The sequence below is a fragment of the Aythya fuligula genome, chromosome 1, assembly GCF_009819795.1.
Source record: "Aythya fuligula isolate bAytFul2 chromosome 1, bAytFul2.pri, whole genome shotgun sequence".
Taxonomy (NCBI): domain Eukaryota; kingdom Metazoa; phylum Chordata; class Aves; order Anseriformes; family Anatidae; genus Aythya; species Aythya fuligula.
The window spans coordinates 152300988-152328418 of NC_045559.1; the positions used below are offsets into that span (position 1 = coordinate 152300988).

Sequence of the window (27431 nt, forward strand, 5' to 3'; positions counted from 1 at the left end):
GCTGCCCATCAGTTTCTGTTGCCACCTGACCAGTGGACCTAAACCACCAGGAGTGTTTCAAAATGTGGCACATACGTGGACAAAAGATCTCTCAAAGCTGTTTTGTGAGCCTCCTGCTTGGTGAGCATTTATTCAACCTCTGTTGCCTTCTAAGCTTTACAGTTTTACCATAGAAGAAATAAATCCTTAGGGGAAAAAGAATGAAACAAAAGTAGTTTGGAAATACAAATACTCAGCGCCTTCCTCTAGCACTGAGAAACAGAAATAAAAGGACACAGAAAAGAAACTAAGCTCTCAGGTAAATGCAAAGAAAAGAAGGTGTTAGGAAGCAAGAAATATATTTATTTGAGTTTATTTAAACAAACAAACCAAAACTATCCTGATTGCTTCGTGTGTGAAAAGAAGCCATGCACTGGTGCATGCTTGGAGATCCATCTTTGCCGGCAGTAGCCATGTTAAAATAATATTATATCAGGTCAGAAAGACAGCAAATGTGTGTAAGAGTCTCACATCAGCCTCAGCAGGGAAAATTCTCAGGATTTTAATGACTTCCTCCTTCCATGAGCCTCTCATGTAGTCACAAAATTGTTCTCCTGCTCCTCATCCATCACCCAAAAAATGCTCAGTCCCCGGCACGTTCCCAGGATGATGCTGCCCCCTTGGTCAGCATGGGGCTGTTTCAGTGCCCTGGTGGCTGCTTGGACAAGCTGGACATCACCCAGAGGCTGCCAGGTGAGGACCGAACCTCTGTGTGAAGTACCATACTTTGTTGTTTTCCCAGTGGCCTAAATACTCAGTTTTATCTGGTTGCTGGTATTGTTCTTTTTCCTTTGGTTTCACTCAAAGGCCCGTATTCCTGTTCAAGGCTGTGAGGGAGATGCTTTCTTTAGCCTAGCACCGTCCTTTGTAAAATCACATCCAGAGCAGGTACCTAATGAGGTCAGGCAGAATACAAGTGTATTCATGTGCTTGGATGTCTGACTCACCCTGGCCATTAGTGAGACGGTGCTTGCTCAGGGTGTGACTGCGCTTAAAACTACAGGTAACAAGCATTGAATGTGTGTATATATGTATATATATATGTAAATATAAGGAAGCATGTTTATATGTATGCCTGTGTGTATATATATACATGTATAAAATCCGTAAATACCTATTTACATAAACCAAATATATACAAGACAGGGGTTTGGTAGCGCCACAGTCAAAGGGATTACAGCTCAGCTGCACAAACACACACTGCTGTCTGCTGGCGTTGTGAGTAGGCTGGCTATCAGTTGGACAGTTTTGTGCATGCACATAGCTGCCAAAGTAAGAAAACTGCTGTTTTCCCTGCATAAAAGTGTAAGTAAAAAAACACAGAATGAGGGATGCTCTGGTGACTTTCATCAGATACCATTGAACAGCATCTGTCTGGTGGCACTTGCACGGGATAGCTGGTACCCAGGGTGCCTGAGTCTGCCATACCCCATCTTCTGCACCAGCAAATGTTATTTCTGAAAGACTGATGAGCTCCTGGGAGACCTCAGCTCTGCCCACTCATCTCCCTTTGTGACTTAGAGGTGGCAGAAGGGAAGAAGACATCTCTCCAGCAAAGCCCAGGGCCATAGTCTCCATCGGTGTGGTGGGATGTTGACACTGGAGACCTCGGCCAAGTCATGACTCTCAGATGGCATTAATACATCCAGAAGGTTAGGGAGGGCTCCTGGCCAAGACTGATGCCCCCACATCCTGTTATCAGGAGGTGGTAGCAGCCATTGGTTTTCAGTTTGTCTTTTTCCACCTAGTATGGTGTCAATCTGGTGTAGGGTAGAGCAGCCCTACATGACCCAGTGTGCTCACGGGGGAGAGAAGTCTCCAAACTTCTTTGGGGGAAGTCCAAATTTCCAGCTTGTGACAGATTCCAAGATTTTTGACATTGCTCTCATTCCAAATTGAAGCGAGCTTGAAATTTCCCCAGAGATCACATAGCTGGTGGAAAAAGAATCTCTTTGGGGTCAGAAAAAGAAATCATTTCAGTTTAGAGCTGGGATCCTTTCCATCAGAAAAAGATTTTGGAGCATAGTTTTTGGAAATATATGTCAGAAAATGCATTTCTGTACAAATCCCCACAGTAAAAGAAAATATATAAGGAGGTAACTTTACAAGCTGCTCAAAATGTTTATTTATTTATTTTTTTTAATGTCCTCCCCCAATTAAAATGAAAACCATCATGTTCTAAGAGCACAACATTTGCAGCTTGTAAGGTAATCAGATTTTACTTATAGCACAGACACATTCCTAGCTTCAGTGAGCAGTTCTGGTGAGTGCACACACTCTCCTGAGCTCTTTGAGCTTGGGTGCAACAAGGGCCCTGCTGTTAACATAAAGTAGTAAAAGCACAAAAAGCATTGAAGAACAAGGGCAGAGATTCTGAAAAATGCAGCATCTGGAGCGAGGAAGGGAAGTGAGGGGATATAGGAAAGCAATCCCACAGAGAGCCTTCTTCCAGCTGTCCAGATCTACATGAGCACCTATTGTGTATGTTTATAGAGATGGAGATGGAGATGTCTGTATTTTTTTGTTCTGTTCTGAGATCACTGATCAGTCCAGAAAATAAAAAAGTGGGTTTAGAGGCACACCCACAGCAATACTTTCTAATATTTTTTACCACTTTATCTTGCTCTAATTCGTCTTTATTACTAGAAGTAATGCAAGGCTAAAGCCTTAATTCTCGGCATACCTATTGGCTACAGTAATGCTGTCCATGGAGGATTTATGGACGGGCTAAGAGGGAGCTACAGAGCTCAGAAATAATTGAGTGATGTAGCAGCAGAAGATCTCACAGTTCATTTTGGCTTGCACGTTGCTAAAAGAGGGCCAAAGTGTTTTGGCAGTAAGGTGCAATGAGGTGTGGGACAGTCAGGAGGATCAGCCCCGTGGAAATGCTGTGACATACTGACCGTCTCTGTGCATCCACACCAGGCTATCGGTACCATTTTCAGTCAAGGTTTTCCTGCAAGGACTTATAAGATGTGGAAAATCTTTCGTTCAGATTGAGACTGTCTTGGGCAATGACCAAAATACCCCCAAAAATGTTACCGGACAATAAGTGGACAATACTTCACCTCCTCTCCTTCTCCCGTCACCCCGCCTGCCACCTCCCAGCACCGATGTCTGTGTGGCCCTGCCATGCCATTGCTCTCACAGGAGACCAGACATGGGGACCATTTCTAAAGGTATAATAGTTGGGTGAAGCAAAATTTCCACGTTAAAAAAATTACTTACGGTAAATGTTCTCTGTTTACAGCTTCCAAAAAAGCAAGAGAAGAAAAATCACTCTTTGTAAGCTACAGTAAGAGGAAGGTAGAGTTGCTAATATTTATATTAATCTTGCATTAGAAATCTGTATTTTTTTTTTGTTGGCAGACACCAACCCTGAGCATGTCAACAAAGCCATTCAAAATTAAGTTACTGAGCACCGAAAATAAAAATGGTCCCTGGTGGAAGAGCAGGGCTCAGCCCTTCCTCCATGAGCTTGAGGCCATACAGTTGCCTGCTTGTTATGAACACAAGCCCTTGATTCAAGTACCTTTGCTCTTAAAAAAAAATAATAATAAATTCCTTTTGAGATGGACTTATTTAAAAAAGCTTGCAACAGTGCCTTCACGCTCACCCACTAGCCCAAAATACCCATGGGCTTTCTGACCAAATCGCCTCATTATTTTTGGATGCTAGTTTTCTCCAGGCCTGGATTTACTGGAGGGAGGGAGCTGCTCATCTGCAGGTGATGTGCTTGGACCACATCAGAACTGGTTGAAGTAGCCTTCTGCTTCTCAGGTGCCGGTCAGCAGGCTGTAGGAGCTGAGGGAGAGGCAGCAGGTTTGCTCCCACATTTACAGCCAGTAACCCATAGTTATCCCACAGGCCTACGGACACCAACCACTGGAGCCAGGAAGGCTGCCCTCTGGCCATCCCTTGGCTGGCTCACGCTGCATTTTAGCCCCGCTTTCTTCCATGTCTTCAGCTACTTGGCTCACTCAAAATTTGTTTCACGGGGTTGTAAACCTCTTAGGGTGGATTAATGAGTGTGTAGACAGCTTGGGTCACTTTCTCTCTCCCATTTCTTACAATTGCTGGGTTCCCATCTTACGGTATCTATCTCTGATTTGACAGATCAGAAATCCTTACTATCAGGCTGGCAATTTCATGGGCCAGTTCCCTCAGCATTGGGGATGGAGATTATCTGGTCTTTTTAGCTGGAATATATTAAACTCCGAGTTTAGCTTCAGTCTGCAGCAGGGTAATTTCCATTTCTCTAAACATTTCCATTAGTCATCCTGGCTCTGACCCTGCAGTCTAGATAATTATTCTTATTGAATTGCAGAGGCAAGCTAGTCTCTTATTTTTTGAGACCTAAATAAATTGTTACTCCTTTTAACCTGAGCAGGAAGCTGAATGTCAGGATCTCACAGATAATTTCATTTAGGAGGGGAAACCAACGGGAGAAATTGAGTGGCTTTGATGCAGTTTTGTTTGACTGCTTGAAGGGATTTAGCAAGTCCAGGATGAAAGGCTCTGCTGGGTTCCTGGCCAGGGGCCGCTGTCCCTGCAGCCACCCCACCCCAACAGCAGCCAAGTGCAATGCCTCCAGCCCAAGCATTGCAGATCCTGCACAACTTCTTGTTCATCTTTGAGAAAATGAGCTTATGATGGCTGGACCAGATGATCTTGGAGGTCTTTTCCAACCTTAATGATTCTGTGATTCTGTGAACTTCTTTCTAGCCCCTCAAATGAAAGGATAAGCTGCTGGTTTCAACCTTGGCTCAGCAATCCTCCAACCTTAGCTTTCCTGTGATCCCACCCTTGCTGCAAGTGCCTCACACCTCTTCCTGCCCTGGTTGTATGTGGCATATGTGACACCTTCCCTGATCACCACATGCTCTTTGTTCCTCAACCTCTCCTGGCTGCCAGAGCCAAGCCAGCCTCCTCAGCCTCTCTCTGCCTGCTGAACACTCTTCTTCACCGTGCTGTCCCCCTGGTCTAGAGCCACCAGGAGGGTGCACAGACACCTGCATCAATCCTTTGACTTCAACCCAATCAGCTCACATCCACCTGGTACAAGGTCATCTTCTATTAGGAGCTTTTCTACAACCTGCAGTATATCTAACTACAACTAACCAGCAGTTTATCTGTCTTTAAAATAGTAGTAATGTAGTAAAGTAGTAAATTAATGAAAGTAATGTCGCTGTTGCTTGGCTCAAACACGTGAGCTATTGCATCTGAGCATACTTGGTGCTGCTTACTATTGGTAGGGCTATTTTCCAGTTAGTAACTGTGTACTGCTGCTCTCTGTGAGGATGTGACTCCCAAAATCATCTCTTCCTGACAAAACCACAGAACTCTCTCCCACTTCTAACTAAATCCAGCACAAGGAGTGTGCAGCAGGGCGTTTTACACAGCCCTTCTTTCCTTAATCTCTCACAGGATTAGGAGGTAGTAACTCCTCTTTGTACTCTGGTTTCTCTGTTTTCCTAATTGTTCACAGATTGGTCACTTGTTCTTTCTATCCATCCATCATCTTCTATCTACCTGAGTCATTAATTAATTAATTAATTAATTTATTGGGAAACCCTTTGCTCCTGGAAGGAGTCCTGCTCCTGAAAATGCCTCCTCTTGCAGCAAGACTTTGGTGACTTTCAGCTCATGCCCTGCTTACAGGAGGGATAATACACGTGTTCTCTTTTTCCTGGCTCCCCGGGGAAGTGCAACCTCTCCTTTCCAATGTTATTATCAATAACTTATAAGGCAATGCTGATTATCTGGTGCGAGCTAATCAAGCTGAAAAGTAGATTAACTATGTTAATTCACTTTCATTTAGATTTTATTGGAATTCAATCCTGCTTCAGCACTTTGCTGAACTCGAATATTGCCTGCTTCAACCCGTGAGCAGACTGCGGTGTGTGGTCCACTGGTGCCCGTGGCTTTTCAGGTCTCAGGCCACGGAGGCAGGTGATGAATCCAAGGAGAGCTGAGTAAGAACAAAACTGGTGTGGCGATGTGAAAACAGCCCTTCAGGACAAAAGGCTTCTGCAGACACTGATCTTTTGTTCTTAAATCCCTGGGGATGTTGCACTGAAACAGGGCAGGCGTGCTCATGTGATCCTCAGTGAGGCTGCCTGTGTGGTTTCCTGCCAAGGGGCAAAAATGGGTGTCTGGGCTGGGGTTCACCCTCAGGGACAGTCACCTGAATGCACATCTAAATGTAGGCAGCCATGGGTGAGCCAGGTATCTACACCCTCACTGTGGTTAATGGAGCCTGGAGAATGATTCAGATGACCAAAGCTGAGTGTCCACTGGAAGGTGAAAGGCATAAATTTAGGAGGCCACCATCTGGAGCTGAATCCCTCCTCTGATGGCTGATAAAACCTTCACCGCCTCCAAGGGTGTTCCAAATGACGAAGCCTGTAAACCCAGACATGCTGTGCGTGGACAGAGGCTTTTTTTCCAGCCAAAAGCTCATGGTTGCCCCCCACACATACACACTTACCCCATCCTTCCTCGGGCTGGAGCAGCCAGGTCTACCAGGGTCTACTAGGAGTTCCCCTACCCCCATTATCTGGTGCAGATCAGTGTCTGGGGAGAGCATCTGTGTACGTGTGTGGTCCTCTCCCCACCTCCATCTGCCAGGGCAGGGCAGCCTCGTGCAACTTCCCTGTTTGACCGGGTGCCAGCTGAGCCACCAGGGAGGTACATTTTCCTTGCCACTACTGCCACATCTGATCTCTGGCTGAAAACCAGCCCTCCGCACCTCCCCTCTGAGTGCAGGTAGGTTTTGTTTGCTGAGGCGGAGGGCTGCAGAGCCTGCCTTTCTGCACTGCAGTGCCAGCAAGCACATCTCACAGGGACATTTATCCCTGCTTCTGACTTTCAGGCTTCTATTTGCTTGGAGATATGAACAGAGAGACTTTTATTTCCACAATTTAACCTGTTTAACCTTGTTTGTCTTCTAACAAATCCCATTTAAGTGCTGTTCTTTTTATTTCAGTGGCTGGCGCAGAGGAAAAAGTTCATCGGGAGAGAACTCCCTCTGCTTGTGCCAGAACTCACTGAAGGAAAACAAGCCTGGGGTTTGGGCTCCAATTATTTTCATTGCAGATTGGCCCAAAGCAGTCTCAGGGCTCTTCATTTCCCTCGTGAAGCCTGTAGGTGACATCTTATAGATGGTAGCGTGGGGAAGGATGGTGGCAGGGAGCAGGTTGACATCTCCAAGCACCTTGACCCATCTCTGCCCTGCCCCACAGCCACATTGGGGTAAGGATGGTTGGGGACAGCCCGTGTGCTGGGGCCACATGTGATGCATCTCCATGGGACATGTCCATCCCCAGGGGAAGGGGGATGCTGAGCATTTTAGGAAGGCACCCAGCTCTGTGTTGAGCACCTGGGGCAAAAGGTTTTGGGGGCATGGTGCTCCACAGCGTGCACATCGCACTCCTACAAGGCAAGAAAAGGGGGAGAGAGTGGAGGCAGGGGAGAAAGGAGCCAGCTGCTTCATGTATGAAAAGATTTGCCAAGCTCCCATGGTTAGATTTAATAGCTGGGTGCTCTGCGCCCTGGAGAACAATGTAATTTATGTCATTCCCACTAACGGGCTGGTTTGATGGTGAGGGCTTCACTTGAGTTGCCTAAAACGTTAACAAAGGGGAAAGTGAAAACAAACATGAATGCTGTAATAAAAATTATGAGCATTTTGGGGAGACTGCCAGGCACATTTTTCTAACGGTACAAAGTGGAAAGCGGCTCGTTTTGTCTATTCTAACTCAAAGACGTGAAGCTGGAGTTAGAAATAGAAGGAAATAATTAGGCTTCGCTTTAACTTCACAAGTTGCTGGAACATAAGTCAAGTCACCCCGTTGTGCCTGAACAGGGGAAGCGATGGTGCATTTTTTTTCATTCCAAATTAATTTCCTGTTCTTGAAAAATGACTTCTTAAGCATCCTTTTTAAAGTGCTTTGGGGATGGGAACGGGAGGGGGCAGAACGGATCCAAGGGGGCCTGTTCTTCCTCCCACGTCTCGCCAACCACAGATGTGCTCTGCAGAGGGCTGCACCGTCCAGGGCTGCTGTGTCCCCATGCCATTTTGTGATGGGCTGAAGTGGAGCCGGGGGAGATGGACACCAGCAAAGCCCTGCTCCCTCCCCTGGCCACAGATGGTGACCCGATGGGAGATGTGAGATGCTCAGCATCCCTCCGCCACCCAGCCAGACCCAGGTTTGCTTGCTGGTGATGGTGGCTCTTGCCACAGAGCAGCTCCCAAGCTGTTCAGATCACCTGCTCCTGCGCTTTGAGGCTGCTGAAGCAAAGAGTAAACCTGAATACTTTTAGCTGAGCTTTAAAAATACCACCTGAGCATCAATTGTGGAGCAAGGACAAGCACGGGGCACACAGCAGCATGCAGCCAGCACTGTGCAAACCTGCTCACAAGAAACATCCCTTGTGGTCAGCTGGACTATACTCTGATACACTGAGCTACATATTTAACCAAATACATGTAGTCTCACTGTCTGTCATCACTATTTCGGTGTATTCATTCCTTGACTGTTGTTATCAAGTGGAATAAACCCCACTGCCTTGCAGCTGTGCTGTCTCCAGTTTTTTTCCCTGCTGATATTGGAACAGGACGGTGAACGGGCTCTGCTGGGCCTGCACGACTCCCCGACTGCTACACCTCCCCCTGCCAGCCCCTTGTATCGGTCTCATCTCCAACTCAAACAACTCTCATTTTTCCACTGCTGGCAGCAGAAGTTTTGCCTGTCATTGATCCTTATCGGCCCCGTCTCTGACTCGCTTTGCTGTTCCCGATGGATGCTGCGAAATAACACCTCTGCATAGTATCTCACGCGGGGGGCACAACTTGCTCAGAAAGAAGCCCTGTGGATTGTCGGTTTTCAGATTTGCTGTCTTTTTGGAGGCTGGGTTACCAAACGCAATCGGCTGGATCCAAGCAACTTGAATTAGCGTGGGACACGCAGTCTGCATATAATGAATGCTTTCAAGTCATCCCTTCCCATGCACGTTTTGAGAAGGAGCTCCACCTGCCACCGTGCTATTTGTCTGGTTTTCCCAGCTGGCAGCAAAGCCGCCGGTGTTTATGAAGTTAACTGTATATTTTGCCTCCAGCCAGCCCTGCCCCGGTGCTGCTCTGCTCCAGGTCATTAACAGCTCTGTTAATCACTGCTGCCAGCCTGGTAGCAGAGCCTACCCAACTCCTCACCTCTTGCTGCATTACAATGAATCACTCCTCCCTCCCCACCCCACTTTGTCTCCTGCCTGTTTTAGTTGATAATCAGAAACATCTTTTGCCTGCTCTTGCAATTTCAGCGCCTTGAGTACCTTCACGGAGCGAGCAGGGCTGACAGATCTGACAGTGCCAGCCAGCTCCTCCGTCTGCTGGGTTTTGCTGACTAAGTCCCGGTGCCGTCAGCACCGAGGAGGGCACGCAGCCCAGCTCCAGGCTGGGCGGGGAGCGGTGGGAAGATAAACTCCTCGGCAGCTGCCTGCAGAGCAAGTAGCGTGGCATTTAATCCAGGCACGGGAACATATTCCCCATTGAGCACTGGTGGTGATATTTCCTATGTTTACAGCCAGGAAAACAATCCGATGGCTGTCCTTGAAGCTTGGTGACCACTTTGTCTATGCTCACAAATGTCAAGGGTAGCTCATCCCTTCCCACCGCCCTGCATGATGCTCGTGCCCATGGAGATGAGGGCATCCCAAAAAGGCACACGGCACCTTCACTACCCAGCAAGCCAACCAGCTCACAAACGGGAGACTCTTATATGCCTGCAGAATATGCACTGGAAGTGAATTTTGAATTCATGTCAAGCACTGGCACGAGGAAGTCGCTCCTAAAAAGCTGTGCTCAATCAGGGAATAGATACACCTCGTGGCCTTGCATCCAATCAGCACTGCCTGGCTGACACGAATCTCAATTAGTCACAGCGAAGCTCGCAGCAAATGTTAGATGAACATTTGGTAAGCTGGAAGGCTTTCACTCAAAACCTGTGGCGTGGAGGAACAGGTGAGCACGTTGTCGCTAGAAATTATCGCCAGCCTAAATGGGTAAGAAAGACAGAGTCTGTAAGGGCTTCCCAGAAAGTGGATTTTAACTTGAAAATATTAGAAGAGTGCAATGAAACACGAAGCCCAGCTCCTGACATCCACTGAAGGACAACCCCACCAGTAGGGAGGTCAGATGGGGAGGCCATGCTCTTCTTGTGGCCTCAGACGAGCTTGCATCCACCTGAAAAGCACCTCCCTTCTCTTCACTGAAGAAAAACTTCTTTGCAAAGTCATTTTTGCTTTGCAAAGGGAATGTGCCACTTGCTCAGGCTGCCAGGACTGGAGCCTTCCTGGCGGCAGCCTTCATCTACCCTGTCACAGACCAAACTGGAGGTGGCAGACGAGGCCTCATCACCAGGCCAGGTTATGTATGTGTCCCACAAGATGTGCTGCAGGACAGCATTCCTGCTTCCCACTTTGTGGGTTTTCCCTAATGTGCTGTTTGCAAAAGTGTGGGAAAAAGCTACTGGAAGGGCATTATCACGGCCAAGGATTCCTCTCAGCCCCTGGGGCTTGCCCTAGAGGGATTGTCTTGAGGGATTTGTGATAAACACAAACTTTCCCTTTCCTCATGACCAAGGCCTTTAAATGACTTGCTGCTGCTGAGAGCAAAAGAGGACATTTTTCAGTGTGTCCGGTTCTCCGTTTCTTTAAATTGCCTCCCAAGTCTCACTTCACCAAAAATCAATGCAACACCCAGGATGCAGGTGCAGCCAAAGCCAAGCTGCCCATGGCTCTGCTGTGGTGCTCATGGCCATGGTCATGGCCAGCTGCTAACAATTAAAGCTGCTAATTAATTAAATTAATCAATATTACTAATTAAATAAAATGAACCTAGAGCAAAAGCACCAGTTAAAGCTAAACTGGGATCCCACCCCATAGGACCTACAGTGGTGGGCTGTAGCACTAACTAGCAGTGGTTGCCCTCAGTCTGAGCCTCCTCTTCCTCCTTGTCCAACTCAAAAGCAGGTGGGTGTAGAGCAAGCTGGATTATTTTTATTTTTTTAGTGATTTCTTTTTCTTCCTCTTTAGGAAAGAAAAAATATTTAGAGGTTTTTTGTTTGTTTGCTTTTCCTTTCCTCTGGATTGCTATTGTTTCTGTGGGAAGCTCACACTCTGACTTCTCTTCTGTAGCATTTTTCCTATTGCTCACTTTCCAGCTACAAACCTCTCTATCACCAAAAGCAGTTTTTGCTATAATGAACTGCTTCCCCCTGTTTCTCCTGAGTTTTGCCTAGGGGGGAGGGGGGAAGCTTATGTCTGTCTGTGGAGTCACTCTCTCCTCAGCCCATTTGGGATATCCTGCGCGTTTTTAAACCAGCCTGCGTTGTATCTGTAGTCTGAATAATTGGCTGTAGGAAGATATACATCCCTGGGTAAGGACTGAGGAGGCTCCCAAGGGGCTTGCTATTCATCACCATGCTGCCAAACCCACCAGCTAGTTAGCTTTTATATATCAGGTTTACAGCGCATTGCTCCATTTATTTTATTTATTTTCTTTTTATCTTGTTTTCCCCCCATTGCTGAAGCATTCGGTATGTAGGATCAAAATGTATAAAAGGAACGTGTCCCCTCATTGCTTCCTCTTTTCCAACTCACCAGGGCAGAATACAAAAACCAAGAGAAAGCATTTTATATTCCCCCGTCTATTACAGTTGCAAGCAAAAATGTGCTGTTGCACACAAACGCACCCTCCTCAGTTTATAACAGCTCTTCTTAAATAATCCTAGCCAGTTTATTAAGCCTGACCTTCTCTTTTCCTGGAATCATAAGGCTTGGCTCTATTCAGGCTGTCCTTTTCCAGGAGATTCCCCATTTGAGCACTCAAAATGCTTTGTGTCTCTCCTCACACACAGCACTAAAAGGACTGGAACACAATCGCTGTTTACCCAGCCTATTTTCGCAAGTGCAAGGCCTACAAAGCTACTTCTTACTTCACTGGGATTTTAAAGCAAGGGAAGAAGGGATATCGAAGCGGCAAGTTTTTGTAACAAACAAAAATAATGCAAACTTCATTTCCTGCCTTGTTGCGTTACGCTCTCTGTGTGCTAATACCCTCAGAAGCAGGGTGGTTCAGTGCTTTTCCAAGTCCCTTTATTTTCAGTCTAGTTTTTATTGTTGCTTATTGCTACCACATCTGTGTTCATCACAGGAGGGAATATCACTTGGAAATGTGAGGCTGGGGATCTGCTGGGCCACGGAGTGCTCCTTTGGATGAGTAACTCCCTCTGAGACTTCCCATGGGCATGAAATGAGGCACTCATTTTACTTAAGAGTTTAAAGATCATTGCTCGAGAGCATGATATCAACATAGACTAGAATATCAGTAACGAGAAGTCAAAAAAACGGTGTTTTTAGATGTATTTCCCTTCAAGAGACTGTTGGGCCATTAAAACAAAAGGATGGTGATAAAGTTTGTGTGTGTGTCCAGATAAATTACCGATGGATCAAAGTATCAGCAGAGAAAAGGATTTCTTATTCCCAGGCTTGAGCACAATATGCATGCAGAGGTGTCTCCCTGCCCTAACAGGAAAAAGAAGCTTGAAAGGACAAGCCACCTGAGATACTTTGACCTGAGGGCCCTGAATTTAACTAACCTTTGAGACATTCAGCCAACTGCTCATTTTTTCCAAAGACCTTTTACAATAGCAGCACAGAAGAAAGAAGTTGGAAAAAATCAGTCTTCTTGGCTGGAAACTAACCTTGCTTTAACTGAGGATCAACTACTACCTTCTTAAAAACATACATTACCAAGGTTATTTTACTTTTTGACAGGCTTTCAAGATAGGCCTTCAAAAGCCTGCTTTTACCATCAGTGGCTCACCAGGCCTGGCAAGAGCATGTTAAACGCTGCTGCACTGCAATCACCAGGCGGGGAGCCATGCCAAGTTTTGCTCGATTTTTAATTTAGCTCTTCTGTAGGAGTCTCAGAAAGCCCTCTGGTCTTCATGGCCCTTCAGTTAGCTGCAGGAAAACCTCCTGTTCTGCACTCGAAGCTAGTTACTGTGGTCAGCACTGGAACAGCCAACACCGAGCGATCTGCAAGTGATGCCAGTAAGTTGTGCACATTGAGGGAAATGCCCCCATCCTTTGAGGAACCTGAGATACACTGGTAGAGAGATGCTGAGAAGGAGGGAAAGCATCCTGCGTGCTACCCTGATACAAGGTTTGCTGTCATCTTCTGTGCCTTCGGTGACTTGTGGGTGGGCAAGTCCTGAAAACCTCCAGACAGAGAACTGATTTCTGCATCTTGCTTGATGCTTTCCTGAAGGACACAGGATGCTTCAGATCTGGCTTGGGTGTACAGCAGGTGTGCTGAGGGACAGAGTCCAAGCATGACCAAGCAGTGTGGCCTATAGCTTGAGTTTTGGCAACAGTGCATGGATTTTGTCAGGGTGAGGCACAGGAGGAGCACACGCTTAAGAAAGCTGGTCATGAGTGGTGGTGAAAGGCCTAGAGGGCAAGATGTATGAAAAGGGGCTCAGGCCCCTGGGTTTGTTCAGCTCTGAGCAGAGCAGGCTGAGGGGAGGCCTCATGGCAGCCTGCAGCTCCCTCACGAGGGGAGCGGAGGGGCAGGCGCTGAGCTCTGCTCTCTGGGGACAGCGACAGGACCCGAGGGAACGGCATGGAGCTGGGACAGGGGAGGGTCAGGCTGGGGGTTAGGGAAAGGGTCTGCACCCAGAGGGGGGTCAGGCACTGGGACAGACTTCTAGGGAAAGGGTCAAGGCACTGAGCCTGTCAGAGTTCAAGGAGAACTTGGACAATGCTCTCAGACACATGGGCTGATTTTGGGGTTGTCCTGTGTGGAATGAGGAGCTGGACTGCATGATCCCTGTAGATCCCTTCCAACTCAGGATATGCTGTGAAATACTCCCACAGTGCAGTATCACTTGCACTTCACAGTGCTAGAGGCCAACAGAAGCAGGGCACTGCGCTCTGGGTCATCAAGGCACTTTGCTTTTGGTGCAACTCAGCAAAATTACTGCATCAAGCATCCTAACATCCAATGCTATGGACTCTATTATCCCACAGATCCACCTTTGGCAGTATGTTTACCTCAGCCAGTGTGTGGTTGCTTCATCAATCACATAATGGACAGAGCTGCTACAGAGTCTGTCCACACAAAGCCAGGGCAATGGGAGGTCTGCTCTAAGGGGATTAGAGGGGGATCTCTGCTTAATTAGTCTAAGAGGGCTGATCTCAGACATTTCTTACACAGAGTAAAAAGAGCGACCTGGTGATCTTTGGATCAGTAAATTACTGCACACACCACAAGGTGTGATACAGACAGCTCTGGCTAAGACTCGCCCATGCAGAAGAAATGTGGTAGTCTGAAAGTAGTTTAGGCCCATAGTGATGTGTGGCTGGTCAGGAGTGATTATTCAGCATACACTGTTCTGCAGTTTGTGATGGAGACCTTACACCCAGCCCTCCTCTGTGATGGACAGCACCTGAAGGATGGAGAGCAGCTCAGGGTTGTAAGGAAGATGCAGGTTTAGGTGATTACATAGGCAATTAAAATAGCTGTGTATTTCTAAACTTACTAAGTCCCAGCTGTGGTCTGCAGCAAAGCTTTGCTAAAGATGGTGAATCTAGCAGCTGCTGCAATGCTAATCCAGCTTTCTTGGTGCTCGCAGCACCACTGTTGGAGGGTGCCACTCATCACCCAGCACAATTACTGTGTGGTAGACATAAGTTGTTAATGCATTTCTTTGCAGGGAGACTTGCATGTGGGGGAGAAAACAATTTTATTACCACCCTTAAGCCCAGTGAAAACCTGCTTTCATAATCTTTCTATACTTGATCAGAGATCTTTATGGATAATTTTGATATTGCCATCCAAAGTCAATGAGCAGTCAGAAACCCCTGTAAGCCTACCCCTTTCTTTCCTCTTTATTCAAATTTATAGGTGACAAACAGTAGCAGAAACTTTGTTGCAGATACCAGGATGAGGAAATGGGAATAAGCTTTATTTTCTATATTGTTTGTTTGGTTTTTATTTTTTATTTTTATTTTTTGGTGGTGCGGGTATTTTTTTAAATTTTAGACCAAGATGCCAAAAATAAGAAAAAATGGAAAATCTTAACAGGAGGCAGCATTACAAACTTTTCCAAAAGAGGGGTCTTCAGTTCTTGGAAAACATTGCCATTTATAAGCAAGCAAGCTCTATGTATAGTTTCAGTGATCCATAGGCTCTCTGTTCATTTCTGAGAGCAGGGGATAAGCAGTTTCTGCCATCAGCGTTTGCTTCCAGAACAATTTGCTTAAGCGTGGCTGCGAAGTGCAAAGTCCAGACAAGAAATAAAAAGAAAAAAAAAAAAGTGAATGTATAGGGGAAGAAGGGAAGAATGTCTCTTCTAATTGAAAAAAGTTGTTTTCCACATAGGGAAAAAAAGCTGAACCCGGGAAAAAGATGCTCATCCAGTGGCAGAGGTAGCCCTGTTGCTATTCTTTCTCTATACTGACAAATATGATGTTTTTGCCATTTTTTTTCTAGACAACCCAAAGAGCTCTAAGACTGGAGTTGCCACCGCTTGATGGGGAGAAAATATTATTACTCTTCAGACTTTCTGTAAATGTGAAAAGTGAACCAGAAAATAAGCATTTTGATTTAGATCTGAAGCAGACATGAAAGCCCCCTCCCCAGTTATCTCAAAGTGTGTCTCCAAGTGGATGTTGTCCTCCTGAGTGAAGGATGCCTACCTGATGGATCAACTCCCTCTTTAAAGGCAGAAATCAGGGATGATCTGAGTAAACCATCATGCATAGTGGAGCAAGTAAACAACATGCTGCAAGTACACGCCCACACTTAATGGTCTTTAACTGTTTGAGTAAGCAAGTTCCCAGAAATAACTGCAAATACCACCTTCATCAAGAAAGGGTGCTTGAGTTTATCTTATGAGAAGTTGCCACCTCTTAGGAAGACTTCTGGAAAATCTTCAATCTTCACAGCTGCATCTTTCCCTGGTAAATTAAGCAGAACCAGTAGAGGTTTTATCTCCTTCCATCTTAAAACACAAACCGTAATAGAAAATCAACAAGGTCACCCTCCCCGGAACAAATCTACAGTAGAGCCACACAGGAAACAATGTGAACTTCAGCTAAAATTGACTGAGAGAAACACACAGGCCTTTACAGACTCCTACCCCATTACAGCAGCACCAGCACAACTCCTGAGGCTTTGTGGAGAATTTGAGAAGAGCATTGCTCTGTTTTGCATTGAAAGTCCTCATTCGTTCACTTGCTATCAGTCAGACACTTGTGTGTCATCCTTTCTGCTTTGCAGAACCCCATCTTCTTTGATTGATCAATTACTTGTGTTCCCGTAATCAAAATCTCATACGGAAATACCGTAAAGGTTAATTTATCATTGCCTTAATTTAAGAGAGCAAGACTTAATTTAGGAGAGCAAAAGCTGTTTGAAAGCTTTTCCTGTCCTAGGGTTGGTCATGAGCCATGAGGCAGGTTATGTTCGCATCCTCAGACCAGGCCTCTACCCCTGGGGTTAGTGAAGTCCACCCCCAAACCTTTCCTAGGGGACCTCACTGTCAGCAAGCCCTATTTCTGCTTCTTCAGCAAGATACGTTAAGATGTACGGCTGGGAATCCTCCCTGCTCAACGGTGTCATCCTACTCTTTCCCACTCTATTTCTCAGCTCCCACCCACTGCATATAAATACATACCGCCCTCCCTAGCAGCTTCTCTGCAGATCCTTCATCCCAGCTAGTACGAGGCCGCCTGCTCCTTGCCTTCAATCCTTCCCTCACTCTTCCTCCAAGGAGAAGCAGCTTTATGCTACCAGCAGCAGAAAGACTTGCGACATCGCTTGCTCCAAGCACTGAAAAAGAGTGGGAAGAAATTGCTTCGCTCAGCAGTTTCCATTCCAGGATGAACGCTCACATGCACTGTGCAAGGTGCCTTGCGCCCAGAAGTTACTATAAATGAACTACAAAGGGCCAAAAGCATTGCCTGCGGCAGCTGAAGACTCTGGATGCCAACTTCTAACTTGCTTTGTACTGACTAAAGTGTACCCCACCCCCTCAGCAGCTTATAAATATGTCCCAAGACAGTGGTTTTAGGGTAATTTCCCTATGGTTCAAACCAGAAAGGTGCCAGATCTTGAACTATTTTAAAGAATTTTGCATATGCAGAATGATGCATCTTCCTTTGTTTTATCCTGAGAAACAACCGAACCATTTTACTTAATATACTGGATTACAGCATTTTTATTATTTTTTTTTGGTATGTTCTCAGCTGTAGGAGGTGTGTTTTATTTTTCTAAACTGTTATACAACAGGAAAGATAAGGTGACACGTCTCAGGTATTTGAGGATAACATTTTTCCTTTGGTTATTGAACTGTACAAGGACTCTACAAGAATGAAAAATCCACGTATGTAGAATATTTCCCATTACTGTATCAAGGCAGCTTTATATCTCTTTCAGATAGAAGAAATTTCTTGTAGAATGCTGCTTTTTGAGATCCAATTCTCTGATTTAGCTGCCGTTACATTACTGTGTTAGTGCAGGAATACTTACAGACTTGGTCAGCCATACAGGCTGTACTTCCCCTTGTGCTTACCACTCTCTCCATCGACCTTCATTATTAACAATCTTTCAGCTGTATGTGTTCACCTCCAGGCAGATCCATCTCCGCTCCCATCCAACCACCTCACTTTTCCACCCTTCAGCAGGATTCCTCTGTGGCTGCAGGACCTCAGACGCGCTGCTTGGAAGAGCAGGCAGGCATCTTACCCGGTTGCCTTCACACGTGGGCACCGTACCGTGGAAAGTTTGCAATAAATTCTCAGTGATCCCCAAGCTGTTTCATATTCAAGTCAAACCAAAACGTGCGTGCTTGTAAGTACACAGAAAAAAACACCACCTCTATCAGAGCAGGATGAAGATTTGCTGTTTTAGTGATTCCAGTACCGCACGGTGTCTGGTTCACAGGAATATTGCTCCCCTGCCACCCACTTGCAACCCAGCCTCTGAACGCAGCCTCCCGTCTGAAAGTCAGCGTGGGCTGTGCCTGCTCCGTGCCCAGACAGAGCTAGAGGAACGCCAGTTCCTGCTTCCACACCGTGTTGGTTTCGCTAGGCAAATAGGCACAAAGTCTAGCAAAGCTTGCACAGCAACAGCTCTGAAGGCTGCTAGGCAGTCCAGCCACTCAGACAGGGCTTTTATGGTCATTCTTCAAGCAAAAGTGCTGTTTAAAAATGTTAAGAGGCCACATGATGAACGTAATGTGGGAGCTGAGGCAAAGAAAAAAATAAAAAAATCTTAGCACTATGTTAGACTCATGCAGTACTTTCTATCTGCAGTGTGAGAAGACAGAAAGTAGTGCAGCTAGATCCAGTAAGACTGATACCTGTGCAAGATAGATAAGACATTTATTTCCAATCAAAACATTTTACAAACCTTTCGCAGAGGCAGCTAGCTTCCTGCACAAGCTAAAAGTAAAAAAAATGAAATAAAGAGGATTCAGGGAAGGCATAAAAGTAAAACGTTCAAAGATTTCTAGTTGTGTTTGTAAAGAGCATGTTTCACCAACTTTTTTCGAACTCTTTAGAAGAGCCCAATGAATTCCTGTTGTCTCTGTGTAGGTATCTTCTTGGGCAAAAAGAAAAAATATTAATAAATGAGCAGTATGGCAAGAACCCGTCCACGCAAGCTCCCCTGGAACTGTTTCACAGAATGAATTGGCGTATCAGAAGCACAAAAACAACAGTGTGTGCCGGCCCTCTATACTATCCATAGAACCAGGTGCTTTTAAGATGTGCCAGTCTCAGGCTTCACGTTCCTTATGGCACGCATGACATGAAAGCAAGAGAGCATCAAGCACCCATCATTACTGAGAACAGCGTATTTTAGTGATACTGGCATGACCAAAATGTAACTGCTGATCAATGCCAATTAGCTAGAATAATCCTGTTAGCATTAGCTCAACTGTTCATTTATCTCTGCAATGCTAATTGTGTTTGAAGTTCTTTCTAACACTGACTCCTTTTGTACTGCAATGAAAGCCTGCAAAAACACTCATCAATTGAACAGCTGATATAGGGAACGATCCCTTTTGTAACCCTTTGTAATCTTCAGTGTTATAAAAGTACCACTGGATATTGATTGTATCATATATTGACCAAGTTCATGCATTGTTTTAATCTGTTTTACAGGAACTATCATCCTTCTGCCATAACAAGATATGTATCTTATCAAATACCAAGTCTTGATGATTGTTGTGAGTGTATATTCCTCTAAGAAAACAAACAAGAAAACCCCAAACCTTTGCTTTGGTTCATTATCAAGCATTAACTTAAATCACAACATGCATCCATCTGTTAAAATGAAAATATATCCTTTCTTATTGCTTCTTAATTTGTACTAGAAGAGCATTTTGGCAAAAAAATGCTACGCTGAATCCCCGAATAATTGACAGCATGTTTGAAATGACTGGGCAGCTCTTGTTATTAGCTTTGGATGAACTTTATGACCAAACCAAAATGGACGGTACAGAAAATCCAAGGGCAGTTTCATTAAATAAATTTATTTGTTAAAATAATTTAACTCCAAATACAACTGCTGAGTTTGCATTGAGTTCTATGTACAATTCTTGTTTTATTTGAAACATCAAGGTTTAAACAACTGACATTGTTACAAAACAAACTGTTGCCCCATTTTATGTTGCCAGTTGTATTAGAGCTCAACAATTATCTGTGAAATACATTAATTCACCTCTGGGAAACTCCAAATCAACAGCGTTACGCCTGGTTCCAGCACCCACTTCAGTCTTTCTTCAAACCCTGATCAAGAATTAACAGATGCACAACAATGCAGATAAAGCCTCCTGCAGTTGTCCAACGTTTGCTTTTGTCGCGGAGTTTCACAATTAAAGCCTAGCCAGTGCTTGGACAGCACACTGGCAAAAAAATAAAAATAAAAATAAAAAAATAAAAAACAAACATGCACAACCCCCCCCCCAACCAAATGGCTGACATCTTTAGGCAACATTCTATACAGGAAAGCAAATACCAGTAGTTTTCCCACAGAAAAGTAATGGCAACTGTAGCACTGGGGTTAGGGAGAGGCTAGAACCAGAACAGAAGTCATCAAATTGGTTTGATGCTTTGAAGGGGGGGCGAAAACCAACAACAACAACAAAAGCAACCACGTGTAATACTCGAGATCTGATTCCCGTTTTGTTTGCTTGCTTGGACCAGTTTCTTGTGTGCATTTTTAAGGGAAAGAGGAAACAGTTGCTATCACTATCATCGCTTAAAAGAATAAAAGTTGCAACGTTATATATATATAAAAACAAAACAAAACAACAAAACCACAATAAAACAGGAGAAATGCTGTCTTTGTAGAAAAGGACAAAGCTCTACAAGAACAGCCAAAGGAAAACGCGGGTCTTTGGAACAAATCATAACGTTTTAAGGCATGTTATAAGAAACTTTCCAATACTATAATTGGTAATCCGATCAGGGCACAAATTAAACACCGACCAATGACTCCCACGGGGCGGCCACAAAAGCGCCGTGTGGCTCACTCAGCTGCGTTTCTGCTACCCCTGGATTTTGGAAAAAATCTCTTGTCAAGTGCAACTGTCATTGATTCAAGCTCCACTACCTTCACGTTAGTGGAAATACAAATAGTGCATAACTACTTCCTCGGAATTACACAAAAAAAAAAACAAAACACAACACTTACGCTTTTCCCCCCCGCAGTACGGTACGGTGGCAAACACAGCCTAGGTTCTTGAAGATGTGAAAGTGTACTGAAAAAAGCAAGACTGGGAAAATATCGTCACTGATATTTTCTGTAAGGAATTGTACTGTGCCATTTTTCCTGCGTTAGATCCGTTTTACAATATGAACTCCACGTATTGTACTTTATGCCATTTTGTGGTCAATTAACAATTTCCAAGGTAAGATTTTTAATACCTCCGTAAATAATGTCGCATAACGTGCACTTTGCACTTCCAATTAAGCAGTTTTGATTTTTTTTTTTTGAGTGCTTATACAGTGGATCTCACGCCGACAAGCTATTTGGCAATTTGTGCTGCCCAATAATCCATTTCCCAGTCTAGGTTTCCTAAAAACTGTCACTAAAGCAAGACTTCAGCTGTTGAATTGATCTTGCTTCAGCACGGTGGCTGCCACGGCGGGCGGGGGGGAAGAGAACATTCATACCATCTAGTTTAGGCATAGAAGCTGTGGACCCAAACTAAAAGCCTACGTTTGCTATATAGTCAATGGAAAGAGGTAGGTGCCTCTAGGAGGGCGATTCGGAGCACCCCAAAACGGGCATTCAGATGCCAGAAATAAATGGTGTGAATACCTCTCAAAGAGAAAGAACAAAGCGCGGTAACAAAAGCTCCGTAAGGTAGACATTGGGGGGGGGTAGGGGAAGGAAAAGGGCTACATGAACTTTCGAGTAAGGCGTCATTTTGTGTGACATCTAATGCCCTTCCAGACGTTGGCGGTGGAAAGGTTTTGAAAGCTTAAGGGCAGAGATGGCCAGTTCTCTTCCGTCAACATGATCTCCTTTGTTCACCATCCACCGAACTACAAGTTAAAACGTTAAGAACACGTATGACAAATCTGCAAAGCGTGTTGCACTTCAGTTTCCTGTGTAGAAGATGAGAGCATTTTAGGCAGTTCTGCAGATGGAGGCAAAACTCTCGAACCTAACTCCAATTACAGCATTTCTAAGGGCCATATACACACACACGTACACACTCAACACACACGCACACCCCAGCACCCCTGTTTGCACTCGTTGAAACACAAGGAACTACACTGTTACTGCACAAGATTGAAAAACTAATGAATGCATGGTGTTATTTAGACCACAGGCTCAGTGACTGTATTTTTATGGCCAATTTTACCTATAAAAGATCCAGCTCAAGACAATCTCTCCAGCATTTAAAATCTAAACATTGTGATTGAAAACTTTTCTATACTTTGATTGTAAGACTTCAGAATAGGTATTTCTGTGCCATTAGTCATGCAAATGATAAATACTTCACTGCTATGAAACTAGCAAGCCAGAGCTCGAGCATCCTTTCAAAAGAAAACATTTGCTCCCACCATTTAACACTCCAATAATTGGGGAAACCTTTGAATAGTGTGTCAGGCAATTAAAGAGCCATTTCCACGCTCACCTAAGGAATTATAACTGCAACTATTTCACCTCTGAACCAAATGATTTCAGGTGGTTATCCAATTTGCGTTTTCAATATTAAAGCTACGAAAGAGCAAACGTGATTTTCAAAGGTTAGTTAGGGATCACACCAGAGAACATAGCCCTTCAAGGCAAGAAAAACTGTTGTCTTCAACAAACTTAAAAATGCAGGATGTTCATACTGTCCCATGAGGTTTCTGCAGAAGGGAACATATGGATGCAACATGGCTTAATTTTCCTTACAAGATGGTACTAGTTAAACTATTAAAGTGTTCCTTGTTAGTAAGGCTCAGCAATTTTTTTCATCACAGTTGCTTCCTCCTGGTTCAGTAAAGTGATAAATAAAGATGCTTCCTGCTTTGTAAACAGAGGGTTTGTTTGGCTTTTTGCAGACCAAAACCTGAAGCGATCCTCCATTTCTGAGCAGCAAAACAAAAGATTCAAAACATTCCCATGCCGTACTGTTTCTTCACCTGCCACTTCTTTTCGGATCTTGCCTCTCATTTCACACACCGATGGCAATGTCTTCTGTTTCAAGATGTGGGATAAAGTGTTGAAATAATAGCATCACTTTTTGAAAAAAATCCGAACTTATATAGGTCTCTGGTAACCTCTTCCTCTAACACTGTCAGAAGTTCAGGTGAAATCAACACATTTGACTGAACAAACTTGGCCACAAGTGATAGCGCACACCTGAAGCACAGCGATTTGAAAGACTTGGCTCTCCTTTTGCGCTCCTGCTAGATGCCAATGGTCTTCAGAGATAATTTTCTCCACTGCTTCTGTTTCCCATTTCCAAAGGGTTTCTAACTTCCTCGGAAACGGTGGCTGTTGTTGCCGTGTGACGTGACAACGCGCGTACGCTCAACTGGAATGACCCTGTAGGTCAACTGGCTATGCCATAAAACTGCAGGTGCTCAAAGGGAAAAACGGGTGAGATGTGGTCATTTAACCCAATTATATATCCAGAGTCAGTGATTGACTTCCAATGCTCAGCTCTGAGTTAATGATGCTACTTCACTACAGATGTATTTCAAGTGACCCACAAACCAGGAAGTGAAGTAGACAGTTTTACCACCTTACAAAATTTCTGCAAATCAAGTCCAGGTTAGGTCATTTTTAATGCTATTGTATATTACATGCAGAACAGCATGGATCATCTTTGTCTGGCTGTGCTGCATAGTTCATTTGTCTAACAATTTCCGCAAAGAGCTCATCCACCATTGTTTTACTTTTAGCAGAGGTCTCCATAAAAGGGCAGCCCCATTCTTCGGCTAAGGCTCTGCCTTCGTTCGACGACACTTCTCGCTCGCTTTCCAGGTCCACTTTATTACCAACCAGAATTACTGGCACTTTCTCATACCTGCAGTTAAAAAAAAACACAACCAAACAAAAAGAAAGCAGCAATCGTTATACTTCAAAAGAAACAACATTTGAAGATGCAAACACCTATTTACAAACAGTATAGGACCAACAAGAAAGGCGTTTGGACAATGTGAACGTTCTACGTTGGAAAAAAATGCTTTGCATGTTTTGCACCATTTGTTGCCCATCTCTTTCCCCCAAAACTTCCTTAAAATTCAAGAGAGTTCTTCCTCCTCTGAATGTTCTTCATCACCAGGAAACCTGCCCACTATTAGCTTTTCTACGTTGTTAATCTCAGTTAGGGCACAAGAACAGGACCGTGGTACTACCCTCTCTCCGACATTACATCTTCCTTCTCCCTGAACAGGTTTCACATTGCATTTCTCGCTTGCGATAAGGAAGATGCATCACTCCCCCTTTTCAAAGGTACATCTACCTTCAGTTAATGCACATGGAAATCTCGGGTGAACAATAAATGGGAGAACTCCAAAGTGCCAGTAAATTCATTTGGAATTCCAGGCAGCCCCCTACAAGTCCTGTCTACACACAGAAGTATTATATAAAAACAGGCATTAGCTAACGCAGAAGATACAGCTTTTCCCTGCAGCATTCACATCGTTATATGAGTTACACAAGCTGAAAAGAAAATTAAGTACCAGGCAATGCTATCACAGTTCTGCTTCATCACCAACTTGGACAACACAACAGATCATATAAGCTTTGAAGGAATTTATTACTTTGAACCTCTTTGTGAGGGGATCCTTGCCATTTTTATTATTAATATTATTTTAATTAAAATGCCTGTCTTGTTTTTTTCTTCTTTTTTTTTCTTTTCTTTCCCCCCCCCCCCCCCCCCCATCCTCACATGCATAAAACCCTTCTTTAAACATGGATCTCAGCAAGTCTTTAGTCAGGTTTTAAATTTACATATTTGACACAACAGAGAAGAAAACACTGGGCCTATTTCCAAAATGCTTTTACACTGGTTTTCTCATAAAAGCAACGAGGACTAAGAGAAAAAAAGATTATGGTTTTTAACACTTGAACTAAACTAACATCTAAGAGAAACAAGATGGTTGGTTCCCTCCTAATTTAAACCTCATTTTCTACTTTGTATTAGCTCAGCAGTGCTGTTCTGAGTCAAACAATTTGAGCCAAGACATTCATTGTTAACAAGTGCAGCAGTTTAAGATGTTACTGTCCTAAAGCCACCTATAATGACTTATTTATCCCTCTCTTCTTTCTGCCTCCCAGGCAGGGCGGCAGAGCGGAGCTGGTGCGTGTGGTTCCACAGCTTGGTGTGACCCAGCAATGGTGATGAAATTCAGCTGTCGAGACTCTGCACAGAAACAGGGAATCTACGTATTCCTGTCGACTCGATCCCAGAGTCAAAGGATAAAAGTACAGGAACTTCTCACCCCAACTCAGTATCTGAAATTGGTCCAACTATGTCATAAGATGCACGTGAAATTCTAAGCTTTATAATGTCTCTTCTCCGAGAACATCACTTAATCCAGAGTCTAAGGCTGTGGTCAGGAACTGTAGAGGATTCCCCTCACTTTTTCACCATTTATCCTATCCTCGTTTATGACCTGAACAGCCGCAATCCATTTCTGACTCTCTAGATGCACAGTATTTAGCACAATGATACCTTTGGAACTCTTACAAGAGCTAAGTTGCCATTAATTAAATACCAAAATACACACAAGCATCTTGAAATCTGTCCTCCTGCGTTTCAGCACATGATGGCATAGTCTTTAATTACATAAGATGGATGGTGTTGAACAGATAAGACAGCAATTCAGCTTTTTTTTTTTAATCTTTACTATCCACGTGCATGTGTCTTATTTTATTTGCTGTACAGCATTAAAAACCTTTAATGGAAGTGGAAACAGCTGTACCTTCACTATATGTCTTGAATATCTGAGGGCCCCAAATGCAAACCTTTTTCTTCCAGCTTCCATAGATATTCTCTCTCTTCTCAATTTTACAAGTGGGAAAACGTGAGAAATTCAGAGTAGTTGCTTGAGAAGCATTCAGCAAAGAAGTAGCTGAGCCAGAATTAAAACACAGGATCACCTCTCTTCTTGTTCTGCAAGATCACTTCAATTTGTTGAGAAACACAGAGGGAAGAAAAGCCCACACACTTGTTGCAGATTTACAGATAGTTCAAGTAAAACATGTTAGTGCTTTGAATGGTTTGAGAACCCTAGAAAAGCTGTGCAACTAAATATCCAAGGATATTCAGTTTTCTGTGAGTGCTTAGCATCTGGGAAATAGGGGGACAGAAATTATGAAGCTTCATGCTAGATGACAAAAGAGGAATTGATGAGCTGATGGGATAGATATAAAAAACTTAACTGAATTTATCTGCACAGGACTATCTAAGAACTATTACATGGAACAGATTGAATCACCTTTCTGTATTGCTTTTTTTTCCCTTGCCTTCAGGGCTTGTGTTTGCCCTATTCACTACCTACCTTCACTGTGTAACGTGAGATGAGAATCCTACAGTCAACAGCCGTATTTACCTCATAATCTGGATTTATCTGATGACCACTATGCAACATTGAGTTGTACGAAAAATGTTTCTGCAAAACCCTCACGTTGTTTTACTCAAATACTTCCTCAAAGGGCAAAAATAAGGTTGCTCTTGCAAAACACACATCTGTATTACCTCACCTTTGAGCAGGCAAATTTACAGAGCAACTACTTTATGTGAAGTATACATACATGTATATTTTAAAAGGTACACTGAATGTATTAATTCTGATTATATTCTGGTTTTATACGTATATATATACACAATGTATACATATATTCTGTATGAAAAGAGTCTTAACCTGTCTTTCTACACACAAAAGTTGTCATCCATCATCTAGATGAATGCAAACTGGAATACCACAAATAGTCCATGGACACCAAGCAGAAGACTGGCTGCAGTGTGGGCTGATCAGCTCCAGTTCAGTATTACTCAGTATCACAGAGATGTCTGTGCCTTATATTCTCTGAACATCAGGACGATGATGGATCACTGTGCGCTGGGCCATGCCACACCTGACCTAGCAGGCCTCTGCAGAAGATACGTGGCTCCATGTCAGCCCCTGCTATCTTCAAAGGCCCTACAGGTCTCTGCAATGTACTTCCCAGCTTTAGGGTTCTGGTAACACACCGCAGAAAACCTAGAAACCCTAAAGCTGGCTATTGACTAAACGTCTCTACGAGATCTGAGGGTCAGGCTGGCTCTCCATGCTTGTCTCCCAGAGCTGCCAGATTTCCTGCCTCACTCAGCACCCGGGCAGATCTGTTTCTGCTGAGCATGGAGGAGCTCCCCGCTTCCACTCCCTCCTCACAGCGGCAGCTGATCCCACAGGAGGCTATTTCTACCTGTTCTTATAGGTCCCACACACACGACTTCGGCCTGCCCTGGTTTTGGCACACCGCTGAGGTGGTGGGCAACAGCACAGGCCCGCTGTGAGAAAGGGAGATTTGTCAGATGCGGCAGAACCATGGGATTTTAATGAAATTTGAAGGGAAGATGAACATCTATTCCCCCACAGGCTTTTCACCCTGCGGATTTCAGTGACCCAATAGGAAAACAGCTTCTTTATGAAAGGAAAAAAAATAAAATAAAGAGCTGTTATTAGGTTATCTGGCACCCGAGCAGCAATGCAGATCCTTCCCATATAACCACAAAAATCAAGCCTAGGATATCACAAATCCTTCCAAAAGCTTCAAGCTGGATCTAACCCACTCACAAACACGCTCCTGAAACAGCCAG

The 27431-nt window shown here is 44.3% G+C and overlaps 1 protein-coding gene across 1 annotated transcript in view; it reads right to left on the reverse strand.

Annotated features, from left to right (window-relative positions):
- Nucleotides 1-19630: 19630 nt before the first annotated feature.
- The window catches only part of RAP2A (RAP2A, member of RAS oncogene family), a 30471-nt gene continuing 22670 nt past the window's right edge, over nucleotides 19631-27431 (reverse strand). The window contains exon 2 of the mRNA XM_032188382.1: nucleotides 19631-23648. Within this exon, the coding sequence (XP_032044273.1) occupies nucleotides 23411-23648 (238 nt within the window). The 3' untranslated portion in view covers nucleotides 19631-23410. The remainder of the gene's footprint in view (nucleotides 23649-27431) is intronic.